The 26,769-nt window shown below is 44.3% G+C and overlaps 2 protein-coding genes and 1 long non-coding RNA gene across 12 annotated transcripts in view; 1 reads left to right on the top strand and 2 right to left on the bottom strand.

Moving 5' to 3' along the window:
• The window catches only part of SKIP (Shal K[+] channel interacting protein), a 173,973-nt gene that overhangs the window by 69,665 nt on the left and 77,539 nt on the right, over positions 1 to 26,769 (bottom strand). The window lies entirely within an intron of this gene.
• Gld2 (GLD2 poly(A) polymerase) lies at positions 5,365 to 10,791 on the bottom strand. 4 transcript variants are annotated; one of them, XM_089461871.1, is made up of 4 exons: positions 9,885 to 10,791; positions 7,542 to 9,827; positions 7,207 to 7,467; positions 5,365 to 7,138 (listed from the first exon to the last, which is right to left on the bottom strand). In XM_089461871.1, the coding sequence occupies exons 1-4, from the start codon at positions 10,227 to 10,229 to the stop codon at positions 5,999 to 6,001; spliced, it is 4,032 nt and encodes a 1,343-aa protein (XP_089317997.1). In that variant the 5' UTR covers positions 10,230 to 10,791; the 3' UTR covers positions 5,365 to 5,998. The 4 variants fall into 4 exon arrangements, with proteins under 4 accessions (XP_089317997.1, XP_089317998.1, XP_089317999.1 ...); XM_089461872.1 differs by having other exon boundaries at positions 7,542 to 9,824; XM_089461873.1 differs by having other exon boundaries at positions 7,542 to 9,815.
• LOC149270282 (uncharacterized) lies at positions 10,886 to 18,799 on the top strand. Its single transcript, XR_016268505.1, has 2 exons — positions 10,886 to 11,026; positions 14,322 to 18,799. It is a non-coding gene; the product is annotated as an uncharacterized LOC149270282 (long non-coding RNA).

Here is a 26,769-nt window from a genome sequence, read left to right as displayed (position 1 = left end):
TGCCACAAGTTTTGCAAGTTGCAACCCTTCTGCCGCGCACAGGTAGACCGAGCTAGCGGATAGGCAGGTGGTTGGCGATGTAAACAAATGAATGCTTTGCAGCAGTTGCATGATTTATGCCTCCGTTTTTCGGTGGCTTCTGCTTCGCCTTCTTCGTGGCTGTAGCTTTAAGTGCCTGCCAGCCATTTAAATTTATGAATTCGCTGTCTGCCACGGCGCGCTGCACGAAAATCAATAAGTGCCAGCACGTTTATCGATGTGGCGAGTGAAGTGTCTACTAGAGATGACAGCGATACGACAGGGATCAGCACCGGATATATATGCATATTGATAGCTTTCTGTACATGTGTGTGTGTGAGTGTGTGTGTGTGTGTGTGTGTGTGTGTGGTTGTATTTATAATATATGAAGGGACTTATGGCTATGCAGTTGCTCAATGTAGTCTCTCGACACGATGCGACGCATAAATTTCAATTTTCAATAAACCGCTTGTAAAAAATGCGGGTAATTTGCGTTTTTTATACGCACACACATACATAGACACATACGCACACACACACACACCGCCACAAATATGTCCTGCAGGGGCTTTACTCATGCATAGACATAAAGGCTGTATTGGCATGCCATATATGTGTGTGTGTGCATGCGAATATGTATTTGTGTGTGCTTTTTATGTGGTCGCTTTTAAATGGGTCTACTTGAAGTGCTAAAAAATAAATAAAAATTGTCATATGAAAAATGCATAATAAATGTGCTTGATTGCCGAACCAAGAGCTCAGTGTGTGTGTGTGTGTGGATGACTCTGTGGCATGTTCACATGGCCCTTAGTTTTTGGTTTTTATTGAGCATTGGCTGATTGATTTTTTGCTACTGCCATTGCCGGGGCGTTGACCGAGGGGGCGTGGCGCCCGAAACTAAACATCTAAAGCGACAGTAGCCGAAATGAAATAGTTTGCAAAAAGCAAGCAAATTGTAAAACGCAGCCATCAAATGTCGACATATGCATAAATCGAGCCGAGCGAAATAAAAACCAACTGGAAATTGCTTTTCGACCATGGCAAAGGAAATGTGCGAATTGCAGATGGCACAAAGAACGACAACTAGTGATAGCCATTGCTATTTTACCCGGTTTCGATTAAGCTATCAAGCATCACTTTAAATAATTTGAGTCAACAGCATTCAAATTAATTAAATGGCAGAGCAAAAATATGAAGAGAAAATTTTTAGTATTTTTTTTGGGTTTTTTTTTTGGCCAGCTTAGCTCGCCTGTTTACACATTTAATTAATTTCCGTGTCAGGTGTGTTTATTTTCGGTTATGTTTAATCTATGATGAAGTGGCTCAGCGCGTTAATCAGGCCTTTTACATGGGGCTGCGGCTAAGCAAACAAACAAACAAACAAAATATTTGCCAAATGCGCTGAAAACAATGTTTATGCGTATAATTCATGACGCGCGCGTATTTAATATTTAATGTGTTTCTAATTGTGCGGCAAAGTCAACACACACACACACATATATATATATATATATATATATATATATATATATATATATATATATATATATATATATATATATATATATATATATATATATATACTAATGCACACGCATTGTGTGCATCTATAAATGGTGTGCGTAAATTATGCAGTTGGCAACATTTGTCAACTGATTTATTGTTTTAAAATTAAAATTTCATCTGTGCTTAGCTAAATTTTGGCTAAGTGCACAGATGGCAAAAAAAGACAAAGGCAGGGAGAGAGAGAGAGAGAGAGAGAGGGGGGAAGTAGGAGTGTTGGCATATGCATTTAATTGCATTTAAAACTAATTAAAATTGTAGACAAGCACTTACGCCAAATTGCAATTGTTGTTGTTGTTGTTGCAGTTGTTGTTGTTACTGTTGCTGTGTAGTACAGTGTAATAAGCTTACCTGCAATTAGAAGAACAAACAGGAAAACAAAATTAAATGATTAGTTTGTAGTTGTGAGCTTGTTAGCGGCAACACTGCGCACCACTGTGCACCACTGCTACACCACTGCGTCATTACTGCACCACAGCAGTGGCATGCCAGCTTGCGAGCCACTTTGTGCCCCTAAGGGGCCGGCACAGAGCTGTCAACGCGCTCGCCTGGCAGTTTCTCACATGTCGCAGGTAATTTGTTGCTCATGACTAATGCACAATGGGCCGAGATTGGACAAGTTGGCTTGGACTTTGTCCACTCTAGCTAAAGACTCGCACAAAAAAAAAAGCAAAAAGGAAAAGGAAAAAGACAAAATACAGCAACAACAAACCGACAAACAAACAAACAACAATATATCTCATGGCACGTCAACAAAGTCCCAAAGGCAACGCTTACACTCACACATAAGCATTTACACTCACACACACACACACACATAGCCAAGCCAAAAATGGCAGACAACGAGCAATTGATTGTTGTTTTTGTTGTTGTTGCTGCTGTTGCATCTTTCAATTGAACCCTTTTTTCCGTACAATTCATTTTCGTTGCGTCTATAAAAACAGAGAACTGAAGGCAGGAAAATTGAAATGACATAAAATGAAAATTCCACTACGTGCGCACAATATAACCAAACGTCCATGGGGGATCATCAGCAGCTGGCCGCCCCTCTGGACAGCCGAGCACAATAAATGAACACGAAGAAGAACAAAGCAAACTTTAAGTTACCGAACATTAAATACCCTTAAGTTGATGCATAGATGTATCTTTATGATATATCATGCAATAAGATGTAACTCTATATGATACGGACATCGTCGTATTTGATATAAATAATTTCAGAAAGTTTATATATTATTATATTTTGTATTATATAAGTTAAAAGTTATATCCATATATTACAAAGTAACATTTTTCTAAAAGATAAAACTTTCACACTCTCAACGACTACCCTCATTAGATCCTTGCTACCTTCACTAGGCCTATGGAATCTTCTCCCTCTAACAGATGTCACATGTCGAATTTCACGTACCCTGTTCAGGAGCATAGATTTAACGCCCACTGTTGGGTCATACAAAATGCATCAGCATCACCTGTCTCGCTCTCTTCGTCTCTGCTAAGTAATCGAGCATCATCCTTGTCTGGCTCTTTGGCCTCCCATTTTGCTTGCTCATCGCTCACAAATAATCAAGTTAGGGCAGCAAGCAAAAATGTCAGGAATCGTGCGCCCCATCCACAGCCCCACACGGCCTGTGCCTTCCATTTAGCGCCCGCACGCCAATTACAATGACAATGAGTAATTATTTGCGCAAAGATCAGAACTGGCCTGGAGTCAGGGCCAGGGATTTGGCCAAAAGGAATTTTAATAGCAGCTGCAGCTGTTGCAGCAGCAGCAGCAGCAGGAGGCGCCACAAATTGCTGTCAAATTAATTTTTACTCCCATCTTAATTTGAATGCATAAAGTGATTGGGGGAGAAGCAGAAGAAGAAGAAGACGTCCATTTGCAACGGCAAACGCTTTTGTTGTGCAAATTTCCCAAATTGACAACCTCTTTTTTTCTGCTTCTTCTTCTTCATCTTCCCCTCTCAATTCTCAGTGGGCATTTCTCTAGGTGTTGAATGGGCTTATGCAAATGCCCGACGATTAACAATGGCGCGCATTAATTACATTTTCCAAATGAAAAATTGATGGCTGCATTTGCCAGCTGCCCCCCGTTTTAATTACCAAAAGAATTTTGCACATATGCACAAATTAATGCGAACTGCGAACAGCTATGCTGTGATAATGATAATGATGCCAGCGGCTGCTGAACAATGGTCGGACAATTGCAACGAATATTGGCATTAGACACGTTCTATATAGAACAGCCCGGCCAACCCCCCAATTGTTCCGTGCATTGGTCACTAATCCCGTTGACAATTCGAACATTAAGTGGGCGACAAGGTCTGACATTATATCAATTACTCAATGGCAACCACCAACTGAAATTGAGCATTGCATTTGATGTAATCATTTTTGACGCACTCGCACATTTCGATTGATGATCTCTGTGTGCGTGTGTGTGTCTGTAGGTGTCTATGTGACAGATGTACGCTACAAATTGCCATTCATATGGTGCGCGCACTTGCCACGCCCACGCTCTCGTACAACCCCCAACTGCAGTTGTGATTTAATTTGCTGCCGCATGTGCGACAATTTCGGAACCCCAGGGAAATATTATATAAAGGCCAATTGGACGCTCATCAAACTGCACAATGTACAGGGTATTTATAGCAGCTGCAATTTGTCTATGAATAGCAGCGCGTCGAATGAGCAACTTCATCAAGAACTAGGAAGTCTTTGGTAAGACTTCTATGATTTTTTACACAAAATATTGCATGAACAAAATTTGAAATATTTAATGTATAATGTATGTCTAAAAGGTATGTATCATATATAAATTATATTTAATTTATAAAGTTTGCGTATTGGATTCTAAAAACCAAGAAGAAAGTCCATTTTCAGCATGGAAATAAATCAAGTTCTTATGTATAATTAATTATGTATAATTCTTATATATAATTAAGTTATCAAAAAATCGATTTTCGACATCGAAACACAAATTAATCGATATATGTACCAATGAAAGACAAATCGAGCTGAGCTTTATATAACCCATATCTTCAAGCTCATCAGTTAATCTTTTAAGACAATTAAATAAAGTTTCGATTAATGTTACCAATATTATACAAATTCTTTTGGTATTATATAATATGTATATAATATGTAATAGAAAATAGCCTACCCCAAAGTACTTCCAGTTCAATATTATGTTCAGCTCAGCTATTCGCACAATCAAAAATAGCTTGCGCTATAAAAAATCCAGTTGCTTAAAATTGTCCTTGTTTTCAGTCTTTCATATAGATTTAGTATTATATAATCGACTATCTAATAAGCACATGACAAGACGAATCGAGTTGAGCTTTATATAGCCTCAACTATATAGCCTCGCCAGCTCAGCTTTTAAGACAACCAAAGAAATTTACCATTATTATTAATATTATTATTATTATTTTTTTTTTTTTTACTTTTTATTCGTGTGTTTTTTAATTTTTTTTTTCTTTTTTAGCGCTGTCTATTTTGAAAACGAGTTTTTTTTTTTGGTCATTCCGAATGGGGTTCTGGATTGGCCGCTGTTTATCCCATATTTTGTTTAGACATTAGCGCATTTTTTACATTTTTTGATTGATTTTCTACAAAAATGTGTGAAAGTGTTTACTGTGAGAATGTGCGTACGTTGTACTAAGAGTATAAAATGGTTAAGCTCCTACAATGACTCTATACCTAATCTCTCTCTGGAGATTTCTATATGATTATTGTGCATTTCTTTAATAATATTATGATTATTTGGGTTGGGAGTGTATGTTGTTTGTTTGTTCCTTTTTTTTTTTTTTTTTTTGACTTGATTTTGTAATTTTTTTTTTTTCTAAATTTTTTTTTCAAAATCATTTTTTATATCTATATCTATATATTTCTTGCTCTTGGATGCTTTTGCTCTATGTTTTTTGTTTGTATTTGTACTAGTAGTGATTTTTTTTGCGACCACATTTACGAAAGATTAGAGTTGAAAAAGCTAATTTTTTTTTTTCAGGGAGACTATCGCTTGCGAAGGAATCTTTCAAGAATGTCAAGAATCTAAATTGTGAAGTGTCCAACGTAAAATTTAAAAGTGTTTTTCCGGTGCAAGCTACAAGCAACTACGATCGTTTCTATCAAAATTGTACACTTTCGGATGGGACAGCTGTCTGGCATTAGCGCGCAACTAATGATTGCTGCTCAGGTCTAAAGCCGGTGCGTGAGGGCGACTCTTGGACGGTTCGATTATTCTTCTGCGTATTTCTTATCTTCTTATTTTCTTATGATTTTTTTTTTCTTCTTTTTTTGCGGAGGGGTTTTTTCGTTGAGAGAAGGAAGGAAGGTTGATTACTGTTTTTTAATACATTTTTTCTTTGCTTGTTGATGTTGGGTGCGTGGCCGCAGTTTTTCTTTTCTCTTGCAATTATTGTGGGGCGCGTGCGTTTTTCTTTTGCTTGGCCTCTTTGGCCAAATTAAGGACATGCTCCTCCACAATGGACACCATTTCGGACTGCTCCACCTTGTTGCGTATGTCGCTCCACAGAGCTGTGGTCGCCTTGTCCACCATGTGCCTGGGCGACGGCTGGGCACTGTTCGATTTGGACGATGTGGCGCTCGGCTGCTTGAGGCCGGACTCGTTGTCCGATTCTTCGGTGAGCGGTGCCATCTGTATGGTGGGGCCGTCGTAGTCCTCGAATATGGAATTCAAATTACGGGTGGACTCCAATCGACTGTACGAGGCCAAGAAGATGGCGCGAATCCGATCGAACGTATCTGGATCGTAGACCGAGCGAGCCGTATTTGTCAAATCGAACGGCTCCTCGATGCACAGCTCATTCCACTGGTGTATATCGTTTTTGGCCGCCTTCGAGGAGCGGCATGTCTCCACCGGCAGCACGCCGCCCACCCGTATCGAAATCGCAAACTTGCTGTACTCAAAGAGGCTGTAATAGTGCAGAAAATCGAGCAACAGCTCGCCCAGCGTCTGATGGTTGTCCGACTGATACGGGGTCATCACCTCGTTCATGTCCACATAGCCAAAGTCCGTCGGCTGCAGAATGCTGAACTTCTCCGGATATAGCTTGTGCAGGCAGGGCAACACCGGCGGATTGACGCCGGACTGCAGAAAGTGTATGACCATCAGCATGAGCGAGTAGCTGGAGATGGTCATGTTCTTGGCATTGTTGATGTTGTGATACTGCGCCCACTGCTTGATGGTGAGCGCGATGGGACGCAGGCGCCACTCCAGCTGCGAATAGCAGTAGAGCAAGTGTGTGTTCCGTATGCCCACCGAATTGTTGAAATTGATGTCCACCTCCACCTTGTGGCGGCGATCCGTGAAGCGCAGGATCGGCACACGCGCCTCAATCAAATTGAACTCCTGAAACTGTTCGGTGGCATTCAGCATTTCGCGCATGATCTGCAAGTGGTAGACGGCCTCCATGCGTGGGTCGATGTTGTGATTGGTGCAGGCCAGCATGCATATGTCCATGTCGGAGCACTTGGAGCCAAAGAACGATATCGACGAGCCCACCAGGTAGACGCCATAGCGCGGATAGACGGCCTATGGAAGTAGCACGATTAGCAGGGGCCACCACCGAACCGACTCTCTATTGAGTGATCTATACCCACCATAGTCACCTTGTAGATGAAGCGCCAGAGGCGCATTTTGGTCTTGAATATGTGGCGAGTCTGCTGAGCCTCGCGGAACTTCTGCCAAATGGCCAGCGTCAACGGATCCCATTTGGAGCGACTGGGCACCGAGTGGGGGGGACGTTTCATTTCCACCATCTTGGTGCGGGTCAGAAAGCGATCGGCCGGCGTATAGCCAAAGAATTCGTGCCAATATCGATTCTGCATGGTCAACGGCTGATCGTCATCCAGAATGTCGTCCTAGGCGAAGGGAACGCAATAAAACTCAATCCCATAAAGGGAATAGAAACAAGGTAAATAATAGAAATGCCCACCTTAATGATGTTGCCCTTGGTGGAGACGGCCAGCAGGGTCTTGGTGGAGGATATGGCCGATGCCTCGGAGCAATTGTCCTCATCCGTTTCGTTGGCACGCACAAGCTGCGACGCCTTCGACGGCTCGACCAGCATATCGCCGCAGCAGTGCGACGAGCACTTGAAGCCATTCCGTGCGCCATGCTGACCCCTGCGCTCAGCCTCCCGCAAGTGATGCATGTCCCCAAAGGGTATCAGATTCGGCCCCTTCAGGTCGGGCATCTGAGCGCTGGTGGCCAGCGCCAGGCAGCTTATGGTTATCTTGCGCACCATCGACTCCAGCGACGCGTCGCTCTGTTCGCTCTCCGTGCTGTCGCTAGACGAGCTCGGCTCCAGGCTGACGAACGACTGGCTGTCGCAGTCGCCGCAGTTGGAGCGATTCGTCTGGTTGTTGCCCTGCAGATCGGCATCCGATGAGAACTCCATTGCATTGACCGCAACGCCATAATCGACGGGGCTGCGCTGCTCAAAGTCCGATTCATGATGATGGTCCCCGTCGGAGGTGCCGCTGCTGGCAGCGTTAATGCCCGGCGAGTCCTGATCGTCCAGCTCCATTTGCGCCTCCGGATATGGAGCCATGGCCACCGGGTAGCCGGCGTGCTCCATGTGGCGCGACTGATACGAGCGCGTATGCTGGCGTTGCATCTCCGTGAACTTTGGCATGCGCCGCATCGGCGGCTGATAATTGGCAGCCGGCTGCTGCTGGCCGCGCTGCTGCCCAACGAGCTCCATGCCCACATTGGCGGTCATATAGCGCGCCCGATTGCGATAGCTGCGCTGCTGGTGATTGTACGAGGCCAGCGACACTGTCGAAGCCGTCTCCACGCGCTGCTCGAACTGCGTCTTTGACGACGACGGCGACACCGAGTCCGAGGAGTGCGAGCTGCGCGCGGTTGTCGATTGGCTCTTCGAACGCTTCAGATGGCGGCCCGTTGTGGCGTGGTAGCTGCCGCTCGCCTGATAGCCACCGCGTCGGTTCATGTTGCTCGGCTCCAGGGCAGCGGCATTTTGTCCATTGTGCAAGGAGACGGCAGCGTGTTGCTGCTGCTGCTGTTGCTGCTGCTGTTGTTGTTGCTGTTGTTGCTGTTGCTGCTGCTGCTGTTGTTGCTGCTGGGATCCGCGCTGCAGCCCTGAGCGCGGATCAAACGGATGGCGTATGCGTGTGCCCGGTGCGCCCATAGTTACGTTGCCATTGCTATTGTAGAAAGTCTTGGACTCACGGGCAAAGGTCATCGGGCCATTCGCATGGCGGCCAGGGCCGAAGCGTTCGCGTGGCGGCGGTGCAGTCGGACGGCCGAATCGATCCACTGGCGGAAAGCCGCCATTGAAACCATCCGGCACTGCTGCCGCCTCCGGCTGCGGCTGTGGCTGCGGCTGCTGTTGTTGCTGCTGCTGTTGCTGTTGCTGCTGCTGTTGCTGCTGCTGCTGTTGCTGCTGCTGCTGCTGATGTGGCTCTCCATTGGCCGAAGGCTGCTCGGCGACGGTGGACAGATTCGATGAGACATGGCGATAGCCGCCGCGCGGCATTGCCGTCTGATTATAATAGCCTGGAAACATGAAACGCTGCGGCCCGTACGGATGCTGCTCGAAGCCCAGCGGCATCATCGGTATGCCGTACTGCGAGGCGTAGCCCTGATTGTACGGATAATTGCGATCGAACTGCCAAACGGCATTCTCGGCATGCCACAAACGTCGCTGGGGGCCACTGTAGCCCGGGCAAATGAATTGGGGCGGCGACAGGCTCGCATTGGCAGAAGTCGGCGAGGCTGCGGCCGCTGCTGCTGCTGCCGCTGCCGCCGCCGCAGCGGCGCTAAAGCCCGTACTCGGCGAATTGGTGCCCGATCGTGGCACCATCGGCACGGCGGGCAGCAGGGGCAGCTGCGTGGGCGGCGGCGGCGGTGAGGTGCGCAGTGTCCGCGGCGTGATGGATGTGGGCGTGGGTATATCGAGTGTTACCCCAGCCATATGGCTGCCAATGCTATAGAGAAAGCCCATCGAGTATTTGTAGCCGCCAGGGGGACGCGGATACGTTTGTGTTAGCGTCTTGTGCACCTTTTTCTTTCGCCTGGTGCCGGGCAGCGGAAACTCATTTGGATCAAGGTAATCCGATTGCAACTCCGATCCAGCCTCCGAGTCTGTTTCCGCACTCAACGCCTGCTGCTGGTGATGATGATGCTGCTGATGATGCTGCTGCTGCTGCTGATGATGATGGTGTTGCTCCTGCTGGGGTGGCTGCTGATGATACTGCTGTTGGTATATGGTTGGTATTGTTGGGCAGGCTTCGTCAGTGGGCAATGGACTTACATTATTAGTGCTGGCCTCAAAATCTGCATAGGTTATTTTCGTCGTAGATTGCTCCACAAACTGCGGCAAGGGCTCCAGCAACATGGGTCTGGTGTTTGCTGCAGCTGCTGTGGCGGCTGCTGCCGCTGCGGCCGCCGCAGTAGCTGCCGCTGCTGCTGCTGCTGTGGCAGCTGCCGCCGCCGTTGCCGTTACCGTTACCGTTGTTGCTGCTGATGCTGCTGTTGCTGCTGTTGCTGCTGTTGCTGCTGTTGTTGTTGTCGATGACGTGGCTGTTGTGGTCGCTGCTGGCGGCGCTGTTGTGGACGTGCCGGTTGCACTTGCCGCCGCTGCCAGCGCAGTTGACATTGCTACCAGTGCGGCGCAATTACAAATTAAACGACATATAGTTCAATGTTCACGCAAATGCAGAATTTTCTAAAAATCCTATAGAATCTAATGCGCGGGCGTGTGCTTAACCAAATTGCTCTAGACTTGTGTGTTCTCTATGTGCCTCAAAATGAGCAAATATTTGACAGCAATCGACACGCCTTTCCAGCAGTCCCAAAAGCTGTAGCCCTGTCAACTCTTTCTAGCTCGCTCACTCACTCTATTTCTGGCTCTCTGTAACTGTCTGTCTGTCTGTCTCTCTCTCCCTAGCTGCTTGTACGTTAATCGGCGTAAGTGTGTGTGTGTATTCTTGAATTGTCTGTGCTAGTGCGTGTCTCACAAATCACAAGAAAAACGAAAATGAAATCAAATGCTCCTCAAGCCGAGTGTGTTGTGTTTTCTTTCAATAAATTCATCGTCACATTTATTGTTCGCTTTCGTTTGTTTAAGCCTTGTCTTACGATGTTTATTATTTAACTATTTTTCACAATTTCACAAAATTTTTATGCGATTTACACAACCGTAGAAAGTTAATTGTCATACGTTTGACATTTGTTGACACTTCCAGCGCACTTAAAAAAAAAAAAAAAGCAAGAAATAACAGTGCTGTAAAACAAATGGAAATAAATACTAGGGCTTCCACCGAGCACCGTTGGATGGCAAGAGAATTTGAAAATAAATTCACTTCAGCTTATCTTATCTGATTGGCCATCTCAATTGAAGCCATCCCCAGTTGCCAAGTAACGAGAGCAAATATTAACACGAATATTTTGTTGGTAAGTAAAGTTGTGTAGGGCATATTCTTAATACTTTTTACATAGTGATGGCATAAGACATGTATGTATGCATATAAAACTTACATATTCATGTAAAAGTATGGTTATGGTATATGTAAATATTCGATTTAATGTAGATTCACTTTTAAGGAGGTTTTCGGCATTATAAATATAATATTCTTATTTTTATAAATATTTAAAGTCAAATATATTTTTTTACCTCTTTTATAAAGATATGCCAAGAAGACTTAAGGCTAAAACACATCTAAAATATGTGATATATATATATATACATACATGTTAAGCATAAAACCCTTTTGGCTCTTTAAATACGAATGGTGAAGAGACCAAAATCTCCATTTGGATGTAAATGGAGTTATATACAATTTTATAAGTAATATTGTCTCATGTATTATATATTCTAGAGGTTATATGTCAAAGTCATGTCATGTATACATATTTTATATTCTTGTGGTATATTATTTAGATTTGAATATAATTCATAAAATGTATATATATAAAATTATATAAAATTTATATAATATATCATTCGAATTTCGAATTTGAATATGACATTGCTTATATTTCCACATACTACAACTTCACACTGCTTAAGATCTCAAGATAGTCAGTTCGATGGGTACAATATAACAAATGTCTGTATTATGTAACAAAGACTTGTAGGAATATATAAGTGATTAAATATATAAAATAAGACATTTTTTCAATTGCTCAAATGCTCTAGCATTAGAAACAAGACACATACAGATGGTTACTCCCCCTCACATTGCAGTTGTGTCACAAAATTACATATGAAATATGGCCACACATCGCGTCATCGTATTACTCAAATATGTTTCATTGGGCGCTCAAATCGCGAGGCAAATTGTCGCCGCAATTTTGAGCATTGACATGCCACTGGTTCGTATTATACAGACAGGAGCACAACATATTTATGTCTGCATCTGCTCGATGTACACTCCCCCCTGCCCCAAGCCATGCCACTCCCCCCACTCAGGGCTGGCAAATATAAAGGCGTCACTTGAGCCAAATTCTTTGACGCATCGACAACAAAAGACGCACAAAGCACGCAGCAACAAAGTAAGAAAGAAGCTGACACAATTTGTGGCAAGGATGATAAAAATGCGAGCAAATCTACGTCAGACACTCAACATAGTTCCATTTTCATATCTCTCTCTTTTTTCTTTTGCATTTTCATTTCATTTTCAGCTGGTTTTGCTGGTGACATAAAGGAGCGGGCGCCAGCTTCAGCACGAGCTTCGCACCCGCCTCTGCCTCCGCCCCGCCCCGCCCCTTCCACAGTCCAAATTCCATTTACAATTTGATTTGCTTATGTAAATTATGAAAATTGCCCGCAGAGAGTAACCGCAAGTAAGATTCGATTTGGCGGCTTAACAAAATGCAGCCAACAAAACGAGAGAGACCCGGGCTAACAGAAAAAAAAAAAAAAAACGAATCACCAAAAATAAAGCCAAAATAAAAATTGTTCATTGCTTTTTGGCTGTAATTTGAAACAAATCAAATTTATTGCCTAGACGCACAGGCGCCGCCATTGGCAATTTTCAGTTGCGGATGCGGCCAGATGCGCTGAGCATATGAAATGAGGGCCAGGAGTGAGAAGGGATTGCTGGGCATGCTGGCTAGGTACATCTAGAGAGAGAGTGAGAGGGAGAGTGCTGCTGCTGCTGCTGCGGTGCGCACATATTCTAATTAGATTTATAATGCAACAAAAATGTTGTGTGCCAAGAGATTTTCGAATTTAAAATTTTTGAATTATGCTCAACCCGGACAGATGACACATAGAAAGAGAGCACGAGAGTGCGCCGGGCAGGAAACGGGGAGGCTGGCAGCAAAAGGGTGGCTGACTGCAGGACTTGCAGGCGAACAAAAACGCGATTTGAACGCTGCAGATAAGCCAGCAGCAAGGAGCAGCCAGGAGCAGCTCAGAGCAGCTCAGAGGTAACGAAATCTCTGAGTCATAGTCATGGCATATTAGTGTGGTATGATTTTTGGGATTTGATCCCTCGGCTCCTCGTTCCACGCGGCCGGCAATGCGTGACGCGTGTTTCAGATTTTCGATTTAGCACACACTTTTTTGCCTTCTTTTCCATTCGGGTTTTTTGCCTGTGAGTCATTGGCAAACTAAAAATTAGCCAGTATAAAGAGAAAGGGAGAGAGAGGGGAAGAGCGAGCGGAAAAAGTTTCATATTACATGCAAGCAATTTGCCAAATAAACTGTCAGCAACTGCGCCAGCCAGGGGCAGCCGGTCTAAAGAAGATGCCATTGGTTTAGCAGCAATCGGCCTTATCGATTGAGCTCTGAATAATTCACATAGCGAAATGGCAAAATATGTGCAGGCCAGGCAGGCAGAGCAGGAGCAGGAGGCAGAGCAGGAGGCAGAGCAGGAGGCAGAGCAGGAGGCAGAGCAGGAGGCAGAGCAGGAGCAGGGCAGTAGCCCAGGCAGTCAGACAGGGCATCGTCCCCAGGGCACGCACAATAATAATCATCAGCCAAGGGGCCAGCACCACCACCACCCTCTGCATAGCGTGGGCCGCAGGGTTGCAACGGTCCAGTCGGCTCTACCTACGCCCAGACACAAGTATATATGTGTGTGTGTGTTTCTTTACAGCAGCCTGCTAAAAGGCAACATCCGCGCAGCTGAATTATTTGAAGGCAAGTTTTTAGAATTTCGTTACGCAACGGCAGCAATAATGCATGACAGGTAATTAGATTAAGCTAATTTTGCTTTTATTAGCAATCAGGCTCGTTAGCCACGCTCGGCGCATTTCGGTTAATAATTTGATTAGAGCTTCGCTTGCCACGGCGCACCAATGAGCCGTGCCGCCTGGCGCTTGCTTATTATTTGCCACTCACTCGACGTCAAATTTGAGTGACAGTGTTGCATGCGGCTGTCAGAGCGAGCGGCTGACAACGTTTGCCGCAATGCAACACTGGCCGAGTCGAGTGTTGGCAGCCGAACGTGTGTCGTTCTCTCTCTCTCCCGCTCACTCTAGCTGTGTGTGTGTGTGTGTGTGTGTGAAAAATCAAATAATTAATAATTCATGGGACACGATTGACAGTGCGCCCAGCTGAAGCAGAACTCTTTCTCCTTTCTGCGTTCCCCTGCTCCTGCTTTGCCTGCGCCGCTTTCTGTTTGCTGTTTTCCTTTCTTTTTTTTTTTTGTATTTATTTATTTATTTATTTATTTTCTTCTTGTTTTCCTCTCTCTTTTTATTTATTTTTTTTGGTTTCCTCATAAATTTACAATCACAGATGCGAATGCGAATGCGCTGTCGTTGCGCCTTTTGCGCTTTGTTTTTTTAATTTAATAAATTAATAAAACAGCAACGTGACAACACTGGCGGCCGCGTTGCCATCAAAGTGGCAAAGTGTTGCCATTTGCATTTTTAATGCACTCGCTGCGTCGCGTAAAAATAATTATCAACTGAATTGATGATGAGAGTGCCAACTGGAGCGGGCATACGGAATGCCGGAGACCCGCCGTGAGATGAGCGAGAGATGGCCACGTGTGTGTGTGTGTGTGTGTGTGAGTGCGCCGTGTGTCAACACGACCGCTGCCACGCCCACACGCACACAACCAGTGAGTGTTGCCAACACAAATAAAACAAACAGAAAACAAGTAAGAAAACTCTAGTCGAGAGTGCTCGACTAGATACTACCCTGAACCCAACAAATAAAAATGCTCATTTAGTATGGCTGAAATTTCAATTTCGATGTATTTAAAAATATAAATAAAATACCAAACTCATTTAATAAAATATAAAAATATTTTGAAATAATTAAAAAAAAATTAACATCAGTTGCATCGACCGGGATTCGAACCGCGACTCCTCGGTCGAGCGTCATGCTGCTAACACACTAGGCCACCTCACTCCTGCTAGTGGCGCTGGCAAAACTCAAATAGATTCACTGCTGCAGCGCCATCTACCAAAACTAAATGAAACTAACTGCTGATGTGATTCTAAGAATCTGCTAGAATAACCAAACTATTAAAAACTCACATAAAGTATAGTTAAAATTTCAATTTCGGTGTATTTAAAAATATAAATTAAATAGAAAACGTATTTATGAAAATATAAAAATATTTTGAAACAATTTAAAAAAAAAAACATCAGTGTTGCACCGATCGGGATTCGAACCGCGACTTCTTGATCGAGCGTCATGCACCTAACACACTAGGCCACCCCACTCCTGCTGGTGGCGCTGGCAAAACTCAAATAGATTCACTGCTGCAGCGCCATCTACCAAAACTAAACGAAACTAACAGCTGATGTGATGTATTTGTTGTAGCTGCTGCACGTGCGTTTGTTAATTGGCCAAATATTTGATTATTTTTTATTAATTTTTGACTGAACGGAATTTAATGAAACTTTCAGCATATGATCTACATATTATATTGAATATTTGAGAAATTTGAAAAAAGAAAAATCATTCACAATTAGCTATAGAGGCACCTGATTTGAACTTGAATGTTTTTACTCGATAAAAACATAACGGGATGATTTATCGAATTTTAAAAGCAAACTCGACGTCCGCGCTGTATATACGGTCATTTTAAAAAAAAATTCAAGTCTCTAGCTCTTATATCTTCGGAAATCGACGCGTTCAAACATACGGACAGACGGACAGACGGACAGACGGACAGACGGACAGACGGACAGACGGACAGACAGACAGACGGACAGGGCTAAATCGACTCAGCTCGTCGCCCTGATCAAGAATATATATACTTTGTGGGGTCTGCCACGCCTCCTTCTGCCTGTTACATACATTTCAACAAAACCATTATACCCTGATTTCCCATTTTCAATGGGTTCAGGGTATAAAAAAAAATTTTTCCCAAATTGAATTTTACAATTTTGCGTGTCAACTTTTGCTGACTTTTAAATTAACAAATTTTTGTTTCCCATTTCTGGTTGAGTGAGGAAAATGTTTTAGTTAAGCCAAAGTAAATAATCAAATGCTATGTCTTTTCACTCCAAAATTTCACTTTCAATTCATCTTAATTGCATCGAGCGAGCTGCTAAGAAGCAGAGAAAATAAAAATGGAAAATGGAAAAATGTAATAACTGCAGTCCGACAATTTATAAGTGCGGCAAAAATTTTACTTTTCCTTTTTAGCACACTTCGACACAATGGTCGGCGGCGTGCCAGGCGCTTCCTCCGCTTCCTGGACGCCGGAACTGGGTATGGCCTGGCGGTTGGGGCTGCCACACCTGGCCGTAGTTAACCCCAATTATGCGCACAAAGCCCAAACAGTGGAGACAGACAGACTCAAGCAGAGACAGCCAGACAGCCAGCCAGGCAGCCAGCCAGCCGGACAGCCAGACAGTGAGACAGACAGACATCGCAACTAGCTAGCGAATACGTGCGGTAGTTAAAATATTTAAGCAACCGAGCCGGGGAAAATGCCTGGGAAAATGCCATGGTATAAAAATTGTTACGGTTGGAGGGTAAAAAGTAAGTAAGATGAAATGCAGCCGCAGGCATTAAAATAATAAGGATAAGGAAGCGCTTGTTAACCACGAAACCGCTCAAAAATGAATGAAAGCCAGTGGAAGTCGACGAAGCCGGCGAGTTGCAATCGGAGTCAGCGCATTTGCCGTAACCATTGTCAAGAGCCGGAGTGAGTCAGTGTGCCGCTGACGGCGTTGCCAGACCGCCTGTGCAGCGTGTTCATTATGCGTTTCCTGTTTGCTTAAGCTCAGGCCCTGGCCACGCCACGCCATGCCAGTCCAATCCAACTCAGCTGGCTAGCTTCTGCCCGAGGATTCGCTAGTTGTAATTATTCTGCTGCTTGTTGTTACTGCGGTGAGCAGAGAGACAGAGAAACAGAGAGAGAGAGAGAGAGAGAGAGAGAGAGAGAGAGAGAGAGAGCGTGGAAAAAAAGCGAAACAAAACAACAGAATTGCGCAGCATTGTGCAGAGCGTTAAATTTGGAAAGTTTGCATAGCCATGCCCCGCGGTCTATTGACCGAATGTGAGTTGAGCTAGGACCAGCAAAAGTGAAATTGCCAAGACGAGCGTAAAAAATAGCAGGAATTTTAATTATGAAAAGCAAATAGCGAGCAGCAAGTGGAGAGTTTAGTAAAAATAAAAGCGAGTGGAGAGTAGAGAGTAGAGTGAGCGAGTGGAGAGTGCTGCGTAGAGAGGAGTGAAACGTTAAGAGTGGAGAGTGAAGAATGGAGAGTGGAGGGTGGATAGTGTAGAGTGAACAGTGAAGATTGATCAGTGGAGAGTGAAGTGTGTAGAGCGGAGACTAGTGGGTTGAGAGTGGAGAGTAGAGAGTACATAGTGGATGAGGTGCAGCGGAGAGTGAATAGCGAAGAGTGGAGAGTGAAGAGTGTAGAGTGGAGAATGAATGCATGACGTGAAAATTTTCCGCATTCACAGTGAAGACAACAAACTGGAATTTAACAGTAGGAAAGTAGAGTGTAGAGTAGAGAATGGAAAGTGATCAGTAGAGTTGAATAAATAATGAAGAACGGAGAGATAAAAGTAGAGAGTTTTAAGTAAAGAGTGGATAGTGCAGAGCGAATATTGAAAAGCAAAAAGTAGAGAGTGAAATATGGAGAACCGTCAGTAGAGAAGGTGCAGAGTGAAGAAATGAGAAGGTACAGTAAAATGTTAAGAGCGCAAAATGGAAATTAGATTATTAAATTGATCCCTGAGACATAAAGAATACAAATACTGAGGAGCAAACACTAAAGAGTTGACAATTTGAAGAAAGAAGTGAGCAAGACGATTGTGAGGAGAGATGGCACGCTGTGGCACCTGTCAGACGTTTGCCAACACTGTCGTGCTTATTTATATGCAGAGGCCAATCGCTTAATTATGTTTTCAGTGGTTACAGTCTGGCAAATTTTCCATATGAATGAATTTCGCACAATTAACCGTGGGCCGCTGAGTCTGGGGTGGCCCAGTCCCAGTCCCTGTCCCAGTCCCTGTCCCAGTCACACTCACAGTCACATGTCAGCACATAGAAGGCAACGACACGCCCAGCTCTCCCATTCACAATTAAGCTAAAAATACACCAAAGAGACTGACGTCGTCGAGGTTGTTTGTGTGTGTGTGTCAGTGTGTGTGTGCTGTGCGTAGAGCTACAATAAAATTTATTGTCAAGTGCAGTCAGAGTGGCTCAAGATATGTAACAGCCGGGCGCCTAGGTGTGCACAACAACAACAGCAACAACAAAAGCCGTGACGAGCTCTCTTTGGGTGTGGGAACATTGGAGCTGGGTATCACGCTGTCGCTCACGTTGCGACTGCCAGCCTGTGACAACAGCAACAACAACAACAACAACAACAACAGCAACAGGAGAGCCAACGACAACAGCAAAAAATCAACAACGCAATCTTAATGAAGGCAATAATTCAAACAAAATGCAAAATTCCCTTAACAAACTGTAGGAAGTCAGCCAAGACGAGTCAGTCCGTCAGTCATTTAGTCACTCAGTCACTCAGTCAGTCACTTATTCGACTCGCACTCGCTGAGCTCTTGGCTCATTCATTTTTCAGTCAGACCTCCGACACAACATTGAAAAATTGCCGCCTAGTGTTGCTCTTCCTCTTCTTCTCCTGCTGCTGCTGCTGCTGCTGCTGCTTCTTCGTCTTCATGTAAAACGCTGACAAGAATTCCTTGTTGAAATTAAATTTTTACAAAATCAAATAAAATTCAACGTGGCAGCGTCTCATTGTGGCATTGTGGCAATGCGGCATTGTGCCAGCCAACTCCCTCGCCGTTCTGCCTATATTAATTAGTTTGTATTTTTGGCACACACACACACACAGACACACACGCATACGCACGCATACTCACACCGAAATATAAGAGAAAATTGTTTAACATTTGCCCCGCAGCACATTAAGTGGCCACATTTGTCAATTCGCGGGTCAGCATTTCAGCTCTGTTCGATCCCCAGCCGTGCCCGCCCTGTAGTTAATGGCTGCACATTTGCCTAAATAATGAGCCACCGGTGTATTGCCTTGAATTCGATTTGGCTTGATTAAAAATATATTTCATTGTGAAGAAGCTCCAGCGCCAGCCGGCAGCTGTGTGTGTATGTGTGTGGAGGGGGGGGGAGGGGAGGAGCTGTTTATGCCGAACCGGGAAGACCGATTGCAGCGGCAGCTGAGCTAAGCTAATCAGCGAAATGTGGCACAGTTGACGGGGGCCAAACTACAATATATTGATTAGCCAGACGACGAACGGTACTATAAGTAAAGCCAGATAAATCTCTGGACACCCTACAGTTGATAGCCTGAGAGTTCTCTCTCTCTCTCTCTCTCTCACACACACACCAAGATGTGAATGCTGATTCAAGTCAAAATCTGATTCATTCTTCTGCTGATTCATTCACTTTCTTTACAATTATATAATATTGCCCTTTACAGTCTCTGCAAAATTATAATTCAAGCATTTATTGGTATTTGCCATAAAACAATTAAAGCGAATTCGCGCATTTTCGCAGAACTCTGGTCGAGATTTAAGTCATGCAACATTCTCCAATGGCTTTCCGCAGTTAAGCAGCTTACCAAGCATTCGCTGAAAACTTTCTCAAAAGCCCTGAATTAAACAAGCAATGTACATAGACAGAGACAGAGTCAGTTAGAGAGAGAGAGAGAGATAGAGAGAGAAAGAGAGAGGGAGAGAGAGGGGGATAGAGAGGGAGCGACGCATTGACAGTTGGACTTGAGCACAAAGGCGCTGCCATTAAGCTACTCATAACCTAAATATTCGAGCAAAGCCGCCAGCTGTGGGCGTGTCGGGGGCAAGCGGGGGGCGGCACTTATGTCAAATGCGTTTGCGATTTGTGTCAATAAACGTTGTGCAGCAGATGCGGCAAACGGCGACAGAAAGAAATTTCTATTATCTGTGCAAAGTGTGCGCGAAATTGAAAATTGCAGCCGGTCGTCGCTGCGTTCGCCCCGCCCCACTCCAACTCCCCCCTCCTTTCACCATTGCAGTTGTCCTTGCTGTAGCACTAAATTTTCATAGCGCTGCCAGTTGATAAACTCCAATATGACATTGTTTGTGGCAAAGGGAGGGGTGGTGGGGGAGGGGGTATTGCTGGTAGGGATTGGGGGGAGCAGAGCTGCGCTGCGCCTTGGCTTATGCAAGCATTTTGTAAAATTGCATTTAAGTTGCTTTGGCTGCTGATGCAGCGCATTATTGCACAGCTAGATGCTATCCGCTATCCGGAGTGCTCACAGCAGCAAAAGATAGTTACATGTGTGTGTGTGTGTGTGTGTGTGTGTGCGTGTATTTGTTTGCTTGTGCATGCGTCTATATCTATATAGAGATGGCAACAAGTTTACCAACACATTGCGGTTCCGCGAAAAAGTCAATTACCATTTTAACTGAAAGAGCGCCGGCTGCTGCTGCTCCTGCTCCTCCTGCTGCTGCTCCTCCTTCCCCTGCTGCTACCTACACGCAAGCTGCTCCTCCGCGGGCACGCCCAACCGATCATCGGGTACATACAGTCAATCAGTTGGTAATCGATTTTGTCTGGCAAGTGGGGCGCTGCTACAGCTACCGATTTGGATTCTGATTCGGTTTCTGGTTCTGGCTCTGGCTCTGACTGTGGCTCTGGCTCTGTTGCTTGAGGTTAACAAATATGGCAACGCTTTTTACGCACAATTTTCCTTTGGCAAGCAGCGCGCGTTTGCCAAATGGAATGTAAATATTTATTTTTATTTGCTGCCAGCCGCATGACGGGTAGAAATTTGTTTGCAACTTCGCTCGACATAATTAGACGTCTGTATTTGTGTCTGTATCTATGTGTGTGTGTGTGTGAGTGCAAATGATAGTCATACTCGAAATACGAATAGATTTGCAATATTTGCGCATGCAAATTGCCTTAAGCCACAGACTTGGCTTACACTCGTTGATTTCATTTGGCCAACAAGCTGTGGCGCCAGTCCCTGCAGCCAGCGGTGCAAGTGGTGCCAGTGGTGCGAGTGCACCACCCATCAGCTGCCTGTGTGTGAGGTGTAAAAGGGCGTCAACCTTCTAAGTATTCATAATTGAATTTTCATGTTTGCCAGCGTTTGTGAGCTCGAGTAGTTTTCGAAAATGGGAATGTTTAAAAGTTCAGCACGCAAACGTGTTGCGGATATGTTGACGCAGACCGTTATTTTCAAACACACTGAGAGAAAACAGGGTGTTGTCAAATTGTCGTGCTGTGGAACTAGAAATATACATATGTACATATATCGACTGTTGATTCCCTAAGGACCAGTAACTGAATTGTCAGTCTATTTGCTTTAGCTTCTCGTTTCTATAGCAGCCAAAAGTCGAAACTCTGTGTTGCCTTTTGAGAATAACAGAACAGCAGCAGAGCTTTGATATGATATCAACTACTATATGACTATAAGATATCCATAAATAATGCCATGAATTCATCTGAGGTTTTTAGATCTTTGACAAACTCAACTCAAGTCCAAATGGAAGCTCGACTCACAGATATATTATACAAACTATATAACCAAATATAAACAAATACGCTAATGAAATATAGCATCTTAATATAATATAATATAATAGTAATAATAACCTATTAATATAATAATATCATATTACAGTAAATATAGCGTATTAATAATATATTAATCTAATATACTTTTACTTGAAATTGTTTCATCAGAATTTAATTTGTATTTGCTCTACAATTAATCTTTTATAATAACTTATTATTTGCTCTTAAATTGTATTAGCTCATATCTTTTAAAATATATTTTTTCATATATATTTTAATATCTTTTTCATATCTTTTAAAATCGATCAATCGACCTTAGCGATAAATCGATCAATTTCTGCCATAAAAACTTTGAATATTCTCTAAGAAACAACTCAATTAAATTTCATTCTCTGAGCAACTATCTTTCTAGATTATGCACCTCACTTCATACCTACTTCAAAATCAAAGAGTATCTAATCTTCGTCTCATTTTTCGCATTGTTTGTTTTTTACCCCTTGTTGCAGTTGCTTTGCTTGTTTGTTGGTGGCAGCTCCTGCGCCTTGTTTTAATAACATAATTGAAAAATGACTGAGGCCAGCCAAGGAGTGCACTGGCCACCAGCACACACAAACACACACACACAGAGACACTGGAATGTGTGTATGTTGTGTGCCGCACAGCTGGCTCTGATTACAGATGAGGAATGCGAAGGGTTGGTCGATCGCGTGCAATGCGTTGTTAACATGCGTTTGTCCTTTTAATGGTGCCCTGTGAGGCGGCAGCAGCAAAACAATAACAAGGCCCGCTTTATTACCGTAAATCAATAAGCGACAATCACACACGCACACACACACACACACATAGGCTGATAATTAAGTGCGATTTTCTTGTTGTGGAATGACCAAAGCGTTTTGCACAGGATATAATGTCTTTTTACCGTTGTCTGTCATTTCGTCACAGTTAGAGAGAATGAGAGATGGAGCGAGAGTCACCTCTCGCTTTCCTCCTCCCTCTTTCCCTCTGTCCATGGGCAAAGTAATGAGCATTCCGCGCTCTGCCATCAAATTGAAACTATTTTGCATAGCATTGGAAGCATTTTAATTTGAATTTCTTTGCAAGTGATCAGCGCAAGACTCGAGTGCTGGAACTTGGCTGCTGGACTGCCCGCTGCTAGCTGCCTGGCTGCCCGCTGCCTGGTTGCCTGGCTGCCTGGCATCCCATTCACAATGGCAGCGAACGCCACTAATGGCGTCCATAGTTGCTGGCAACATTAAGGATAATTGTTGTAGTTAGCATGTACTTTTGCATTTATAATGTGCCTCATTTATTTCCGCTGCGTTCCTTTTCGCGTTTCGCATTTTTGAATTACTTCTTTGCATATCGCCCCTATTCCTACTCCGCCTCCTCCTTTAAATGATAAAAATTATAGAAAAAAAAAAGAATGTAAGAAAATGCTGATTATGCATTTTATTGCTTTCAGCTGTGGTGTTGATTGCGGCTGATTGCTTTAGGGCCAAGAGTAGGCGGCATAGCATTAGGCGTGGCGCTGCGGAATAGAATATAGCTGAAGGGCAGCTAGAGCCAAGGTGAAATGCTCATTTATTATGCAAAATATTTGTAATTGTTCGCACCTAGCAGCCCACACCTAACAGTTTTATCATATCAGATAAAGAAAATTCCAATCAGCTTTGTTCTTTGTCTATAAATATGACAATTATAGAAATTCCATCACTTACAGTTGCAAATATTGAAGCCTAAACACTTAAGTGCACTTTCAGTTGGAGCCTTTCACAATTACCTAAGCTGAATTAGGCACACACACACACACAAAGGCAGCTGCAATCGTGTCTGTGCGTGTAACTAATGGCATCCAGCTATTGCTGTCCACTAATTGGCAGCCAATGAACACTTACAAGCGCACTCTTATTAGCCACAACCCGATCCATTCGCTAGCTATCATAATTTCAAAGCTGAGCGCCAATTGCAAGCTCATAGCCAGAGGCAAGGACAGCAGCTGCAGGAGCAGCAGCAGGGGCAGGAGCAGGAGTAGCGGCAGCGGCAGTGGCAGGCAGCTGACAGGCAGACAAACAAAATTGACGTGCCGACACGTCCAGCTAAACGGGCATAAGCGGGGCCCAAGCCACGCCCCCGCCTGCTGGCTACCACCCGCACAACAACCAAACGAACTGGCTGACAGACAAACAACAACAGCAACAGCAGCAACAACAATAACAGCAACAACTATAACAGATAGAGCAAATTGTTGGCCAAAATGATAGACAAATGCAATTTGGAGCAGGGGCAGGGGCAGGAGACAGGAGGCAGGAGGCAGGAGGCAGCAGGAGGCGGCAGCGAGTGTTTTTGTATTAAAAATTGCATAAATAAATCATGTTCTAATATTGCACTTGGCCTTGCAGACAATCTGTCAAAATGCAGCGCACTCCACTCTCTGGCCGACAGGAGTCGAATGGAGTCGGAGGAGGCGGCACACATAGATTGGATGGATGGCAGAAACAATGGCAACATGCCCGGCTACATGGCGTGAATGAGCGCGCACAAAATGGCGTTAAAGGCCGTCGGAAAACAGCTAAAAGGGCTATCTAACAATGGCACGAAAACCAATCGATGCCCGGCCATAGATAGCGGCCGGAGCGGAGTCATCTAAGACCCGGTCAACATGCTCGTCCGGCTGGCCGTCTCTGCTGTTGCCTGGCAGCAGACCACCGCAGCCTGCACTTGACAATGCGCCGCGCGGCTGAACGTGAAGTGGGCCCGGGTCCGGGTCCGATGCGGTGCGGTTCGATTGATGCTGCGATGCTCTAGGGTGGACTAGGGTGGCCCTGACATACTGAATCGCCTGTCTGTTTTGGCGCTTAATTCGTCACTAAATGAGATTTTTGGCTGCCTGTTTTACTGTTCTCTCTCTCTCTCTCTCTCTCTCTCTCTCTACCTCTCTCTATCTCTTGCTTCTATGAGTGTGTGTGTGTAGTTTTTTTTTTTTTGGAAACGCGTCTGCTGCTGCTGGCATTGTTGTGCGCCGTTTGAAATTGGTATTTTGGAAGTTGGTGCTGTGGCTTTTGGCCGGCACTGCTATTGCTGCTGTTGCTCCTGCTATTGCTGCTCCTGCTGCTGCTGCTGTTGCTGCTGCTGTAGCCTGACGCTGGGGCAGTTGCAGCCACTTTGCAATAACACAGCGTGAAATTGCAACGGCAAATCGAATCAGTCCACACGGGAAATTCGATTCTCTTCCTGTTTTTTCTCTATTTTGTTCGCTTTTTTTTTTCATTGCTTTGCGCTGCCTTTTGCGGGCAATCAGACAGCAACAAATGCCTCGAACCCCGCACGGGAAGCCAGAGCAACTGAAACAGTTGGAGCCGGCGAAAGGCATGTGAGTTGATGCAGATGGAGCTCTGCAATTTAGCACGCGCGAATTTTTTCAGCCAAAAAACTGTTGCCCAAATCGACACAGAGACACACACACACACATAGTCAACTACAAAATAGGGATAACAGCGACGTGCTGATCGTCCAGTTGCCAAGTGGCCCACCAATGCTCCAGTGCAACAGAGCATCCTGGCATCCTGGCATTCAGCACTCAGTCAGCCAGCTGTCCAGCTGTCCAGTTGTTCAGCTGTCCATCCATCAACAGCTACAGCTCGACTTTTGCTCGCATAATGAAATGAAATTACAAAATGTGTTGCACGAGTATTGAGCACGCTTTGTGGCACTTTTGCATAGTCCGTTGCTCACACACACACACACACACACACACAGCTGCTGATTGCTGGCACCTCCTCCTCTGTTGTTCAACAAATTGCATATTTATTGTTTAATAGTGTGATTGCTAACAACATTTGAGATTCCACAGCACTAACACCTCCCCCCACACCCACACCCTTTAATTGTGTTCGCATTGGATATTGTGATTGGAAACAGGTGTAGTACGTACGGACAGGTAACTGGAGTTTGTATACAAATACATACACATATTGTAGTTTGATTTTCGACTCTGTCTCTCCTTATCTCCTCCCACTCTCTGCCCCTCTCACACTGAATGGATTTTAATTTCTGTCTGGCTTTTCATGCCCAAACACAATTCCTTTGCAAAATGTTTGCTGAGGCTGCAAATTAAGCTGCCGCATAAAGATAATTGAATCCCCTTTGTAATATTTCGATGCAACTCTAATAACGTCTAATATGAAATTGTGGAACTTTAGTTCTTTCGAAGCAAATTCTCACTTAACTAAAATCATTTCAATGTTCATTCAATTATGAATATTACAATTTATTTTTTGAGAACTTTTAGTAGCATAAGCTGATTAAACTGAATTTAGTGAAATGGTATTGATAAATAAATAGTAAGTATATAATATAATCTTATCATGACTCTATAGCACTTAATCAGCAGCAACAAAAATTCATTCATATTTTATTCTCTCTCAGCATTTCTGTTTTTCTTTAACGACTCAAATTCTCATCCAAGGACATGATCTTCATATTTGTTACGTATGCTTCCTCTTTTGGACTTCACTGGACATCCTCCTGCTAGAGCTTATGGCAATTGCCATTCAAGCCTGACAAGTCTTCAAATTGATTTGCATAGTGATAGGCAGTGAAATATAATAATGACAAGACAATCGGAGAGACAATGAAAGCCGTTTAGATTATCAGCTGAAAAGTGTCCCACACACTCGATTGTCGATCGGTGAATGTCGCCGACTCACTCTCTCCTTGCCTCTCCCTCTCTCTCTCGCTCACTCATTTTCGTGGACTTCCAATTTTGGTCAATGCGGCTGACAACATCGCACATTGTGAGCCGTGCGACAACCATTGGCGTCCATCAGTCGGGCAGTTGCCAATCAAACAAAAGTCACAGGCAATGGACAACTGTGGCAGCAGCAGCAGGAGGAGGAGAAGGAGCAGCAGGAGGAGTATCATCAACAACAGCAACAACTGCATAACGATATGCAAAATATGCAACAGGCCGGCAGCTTCTGTGCTGATGCAGCAGGAGCAGCAGCTGCAGCAGCACTCGACTCCTGCTTGTTGTCTGAGACGTTCGCCTGTCGCTTTGCGCCCAATTACGCCTTCAAATTGAGTGATAAATGTCTTAAGGATGGCACATAAATAAGCTGCAGTTAAATTTATTACACAACCCACACAAAGACTTCATAAAAATGCAAACTAAATGAACTATTAAGAGGCGGCGGCAAACATGAGAAGCAAATAAGAAACCCAGAA

Source organism: Drosophila arizonae, chromosome 2 (genome assembly GCF_054131065.1).
Source record: "Drosophila arizonae isolate 15081-1271.41 chromosome 2, UAZ_ARI_1.0, whole genome shotgun sequence".
Lineage (NCBI taxonomy): Eukaryota > Metazoa > Arthropoda > Insecta > Diptera > Drosophilidae > Drosophila > Drosophila arizonae.
Note: the sequence above shows the minus strand (reverse complement) of the source record. Positions and strands in the feature narration are given on the sequence as shown.

What these genes read in the sequence shown, in the direction of transcription:
- Gld2 (XM_089461871.1), bottom strand. Translation starts at nt 10,229, where the DNA reads ATGTCAACTGCGCTGGCAGCGGCGGCAAGTGCAACCGGCACGTCCACA. An exon ending in TTGAGGCCAGCACTAATAAT is followed by an intron (nt 9,828 to 9,884) that starts GTAAGTCCATTG and finishes ATATACCAACAG; the next exon opens with CAGTATCATCAGCAGCCACC. An exon ending in TCATCTACAAGGTGACTATG is followed by an intron (nt 7,139 to 7,206) that starts GTGGGTATAGAT and finishes CTACTTCCATAG; the next exon opens with GCCGTCTATCCGCGCTATGG.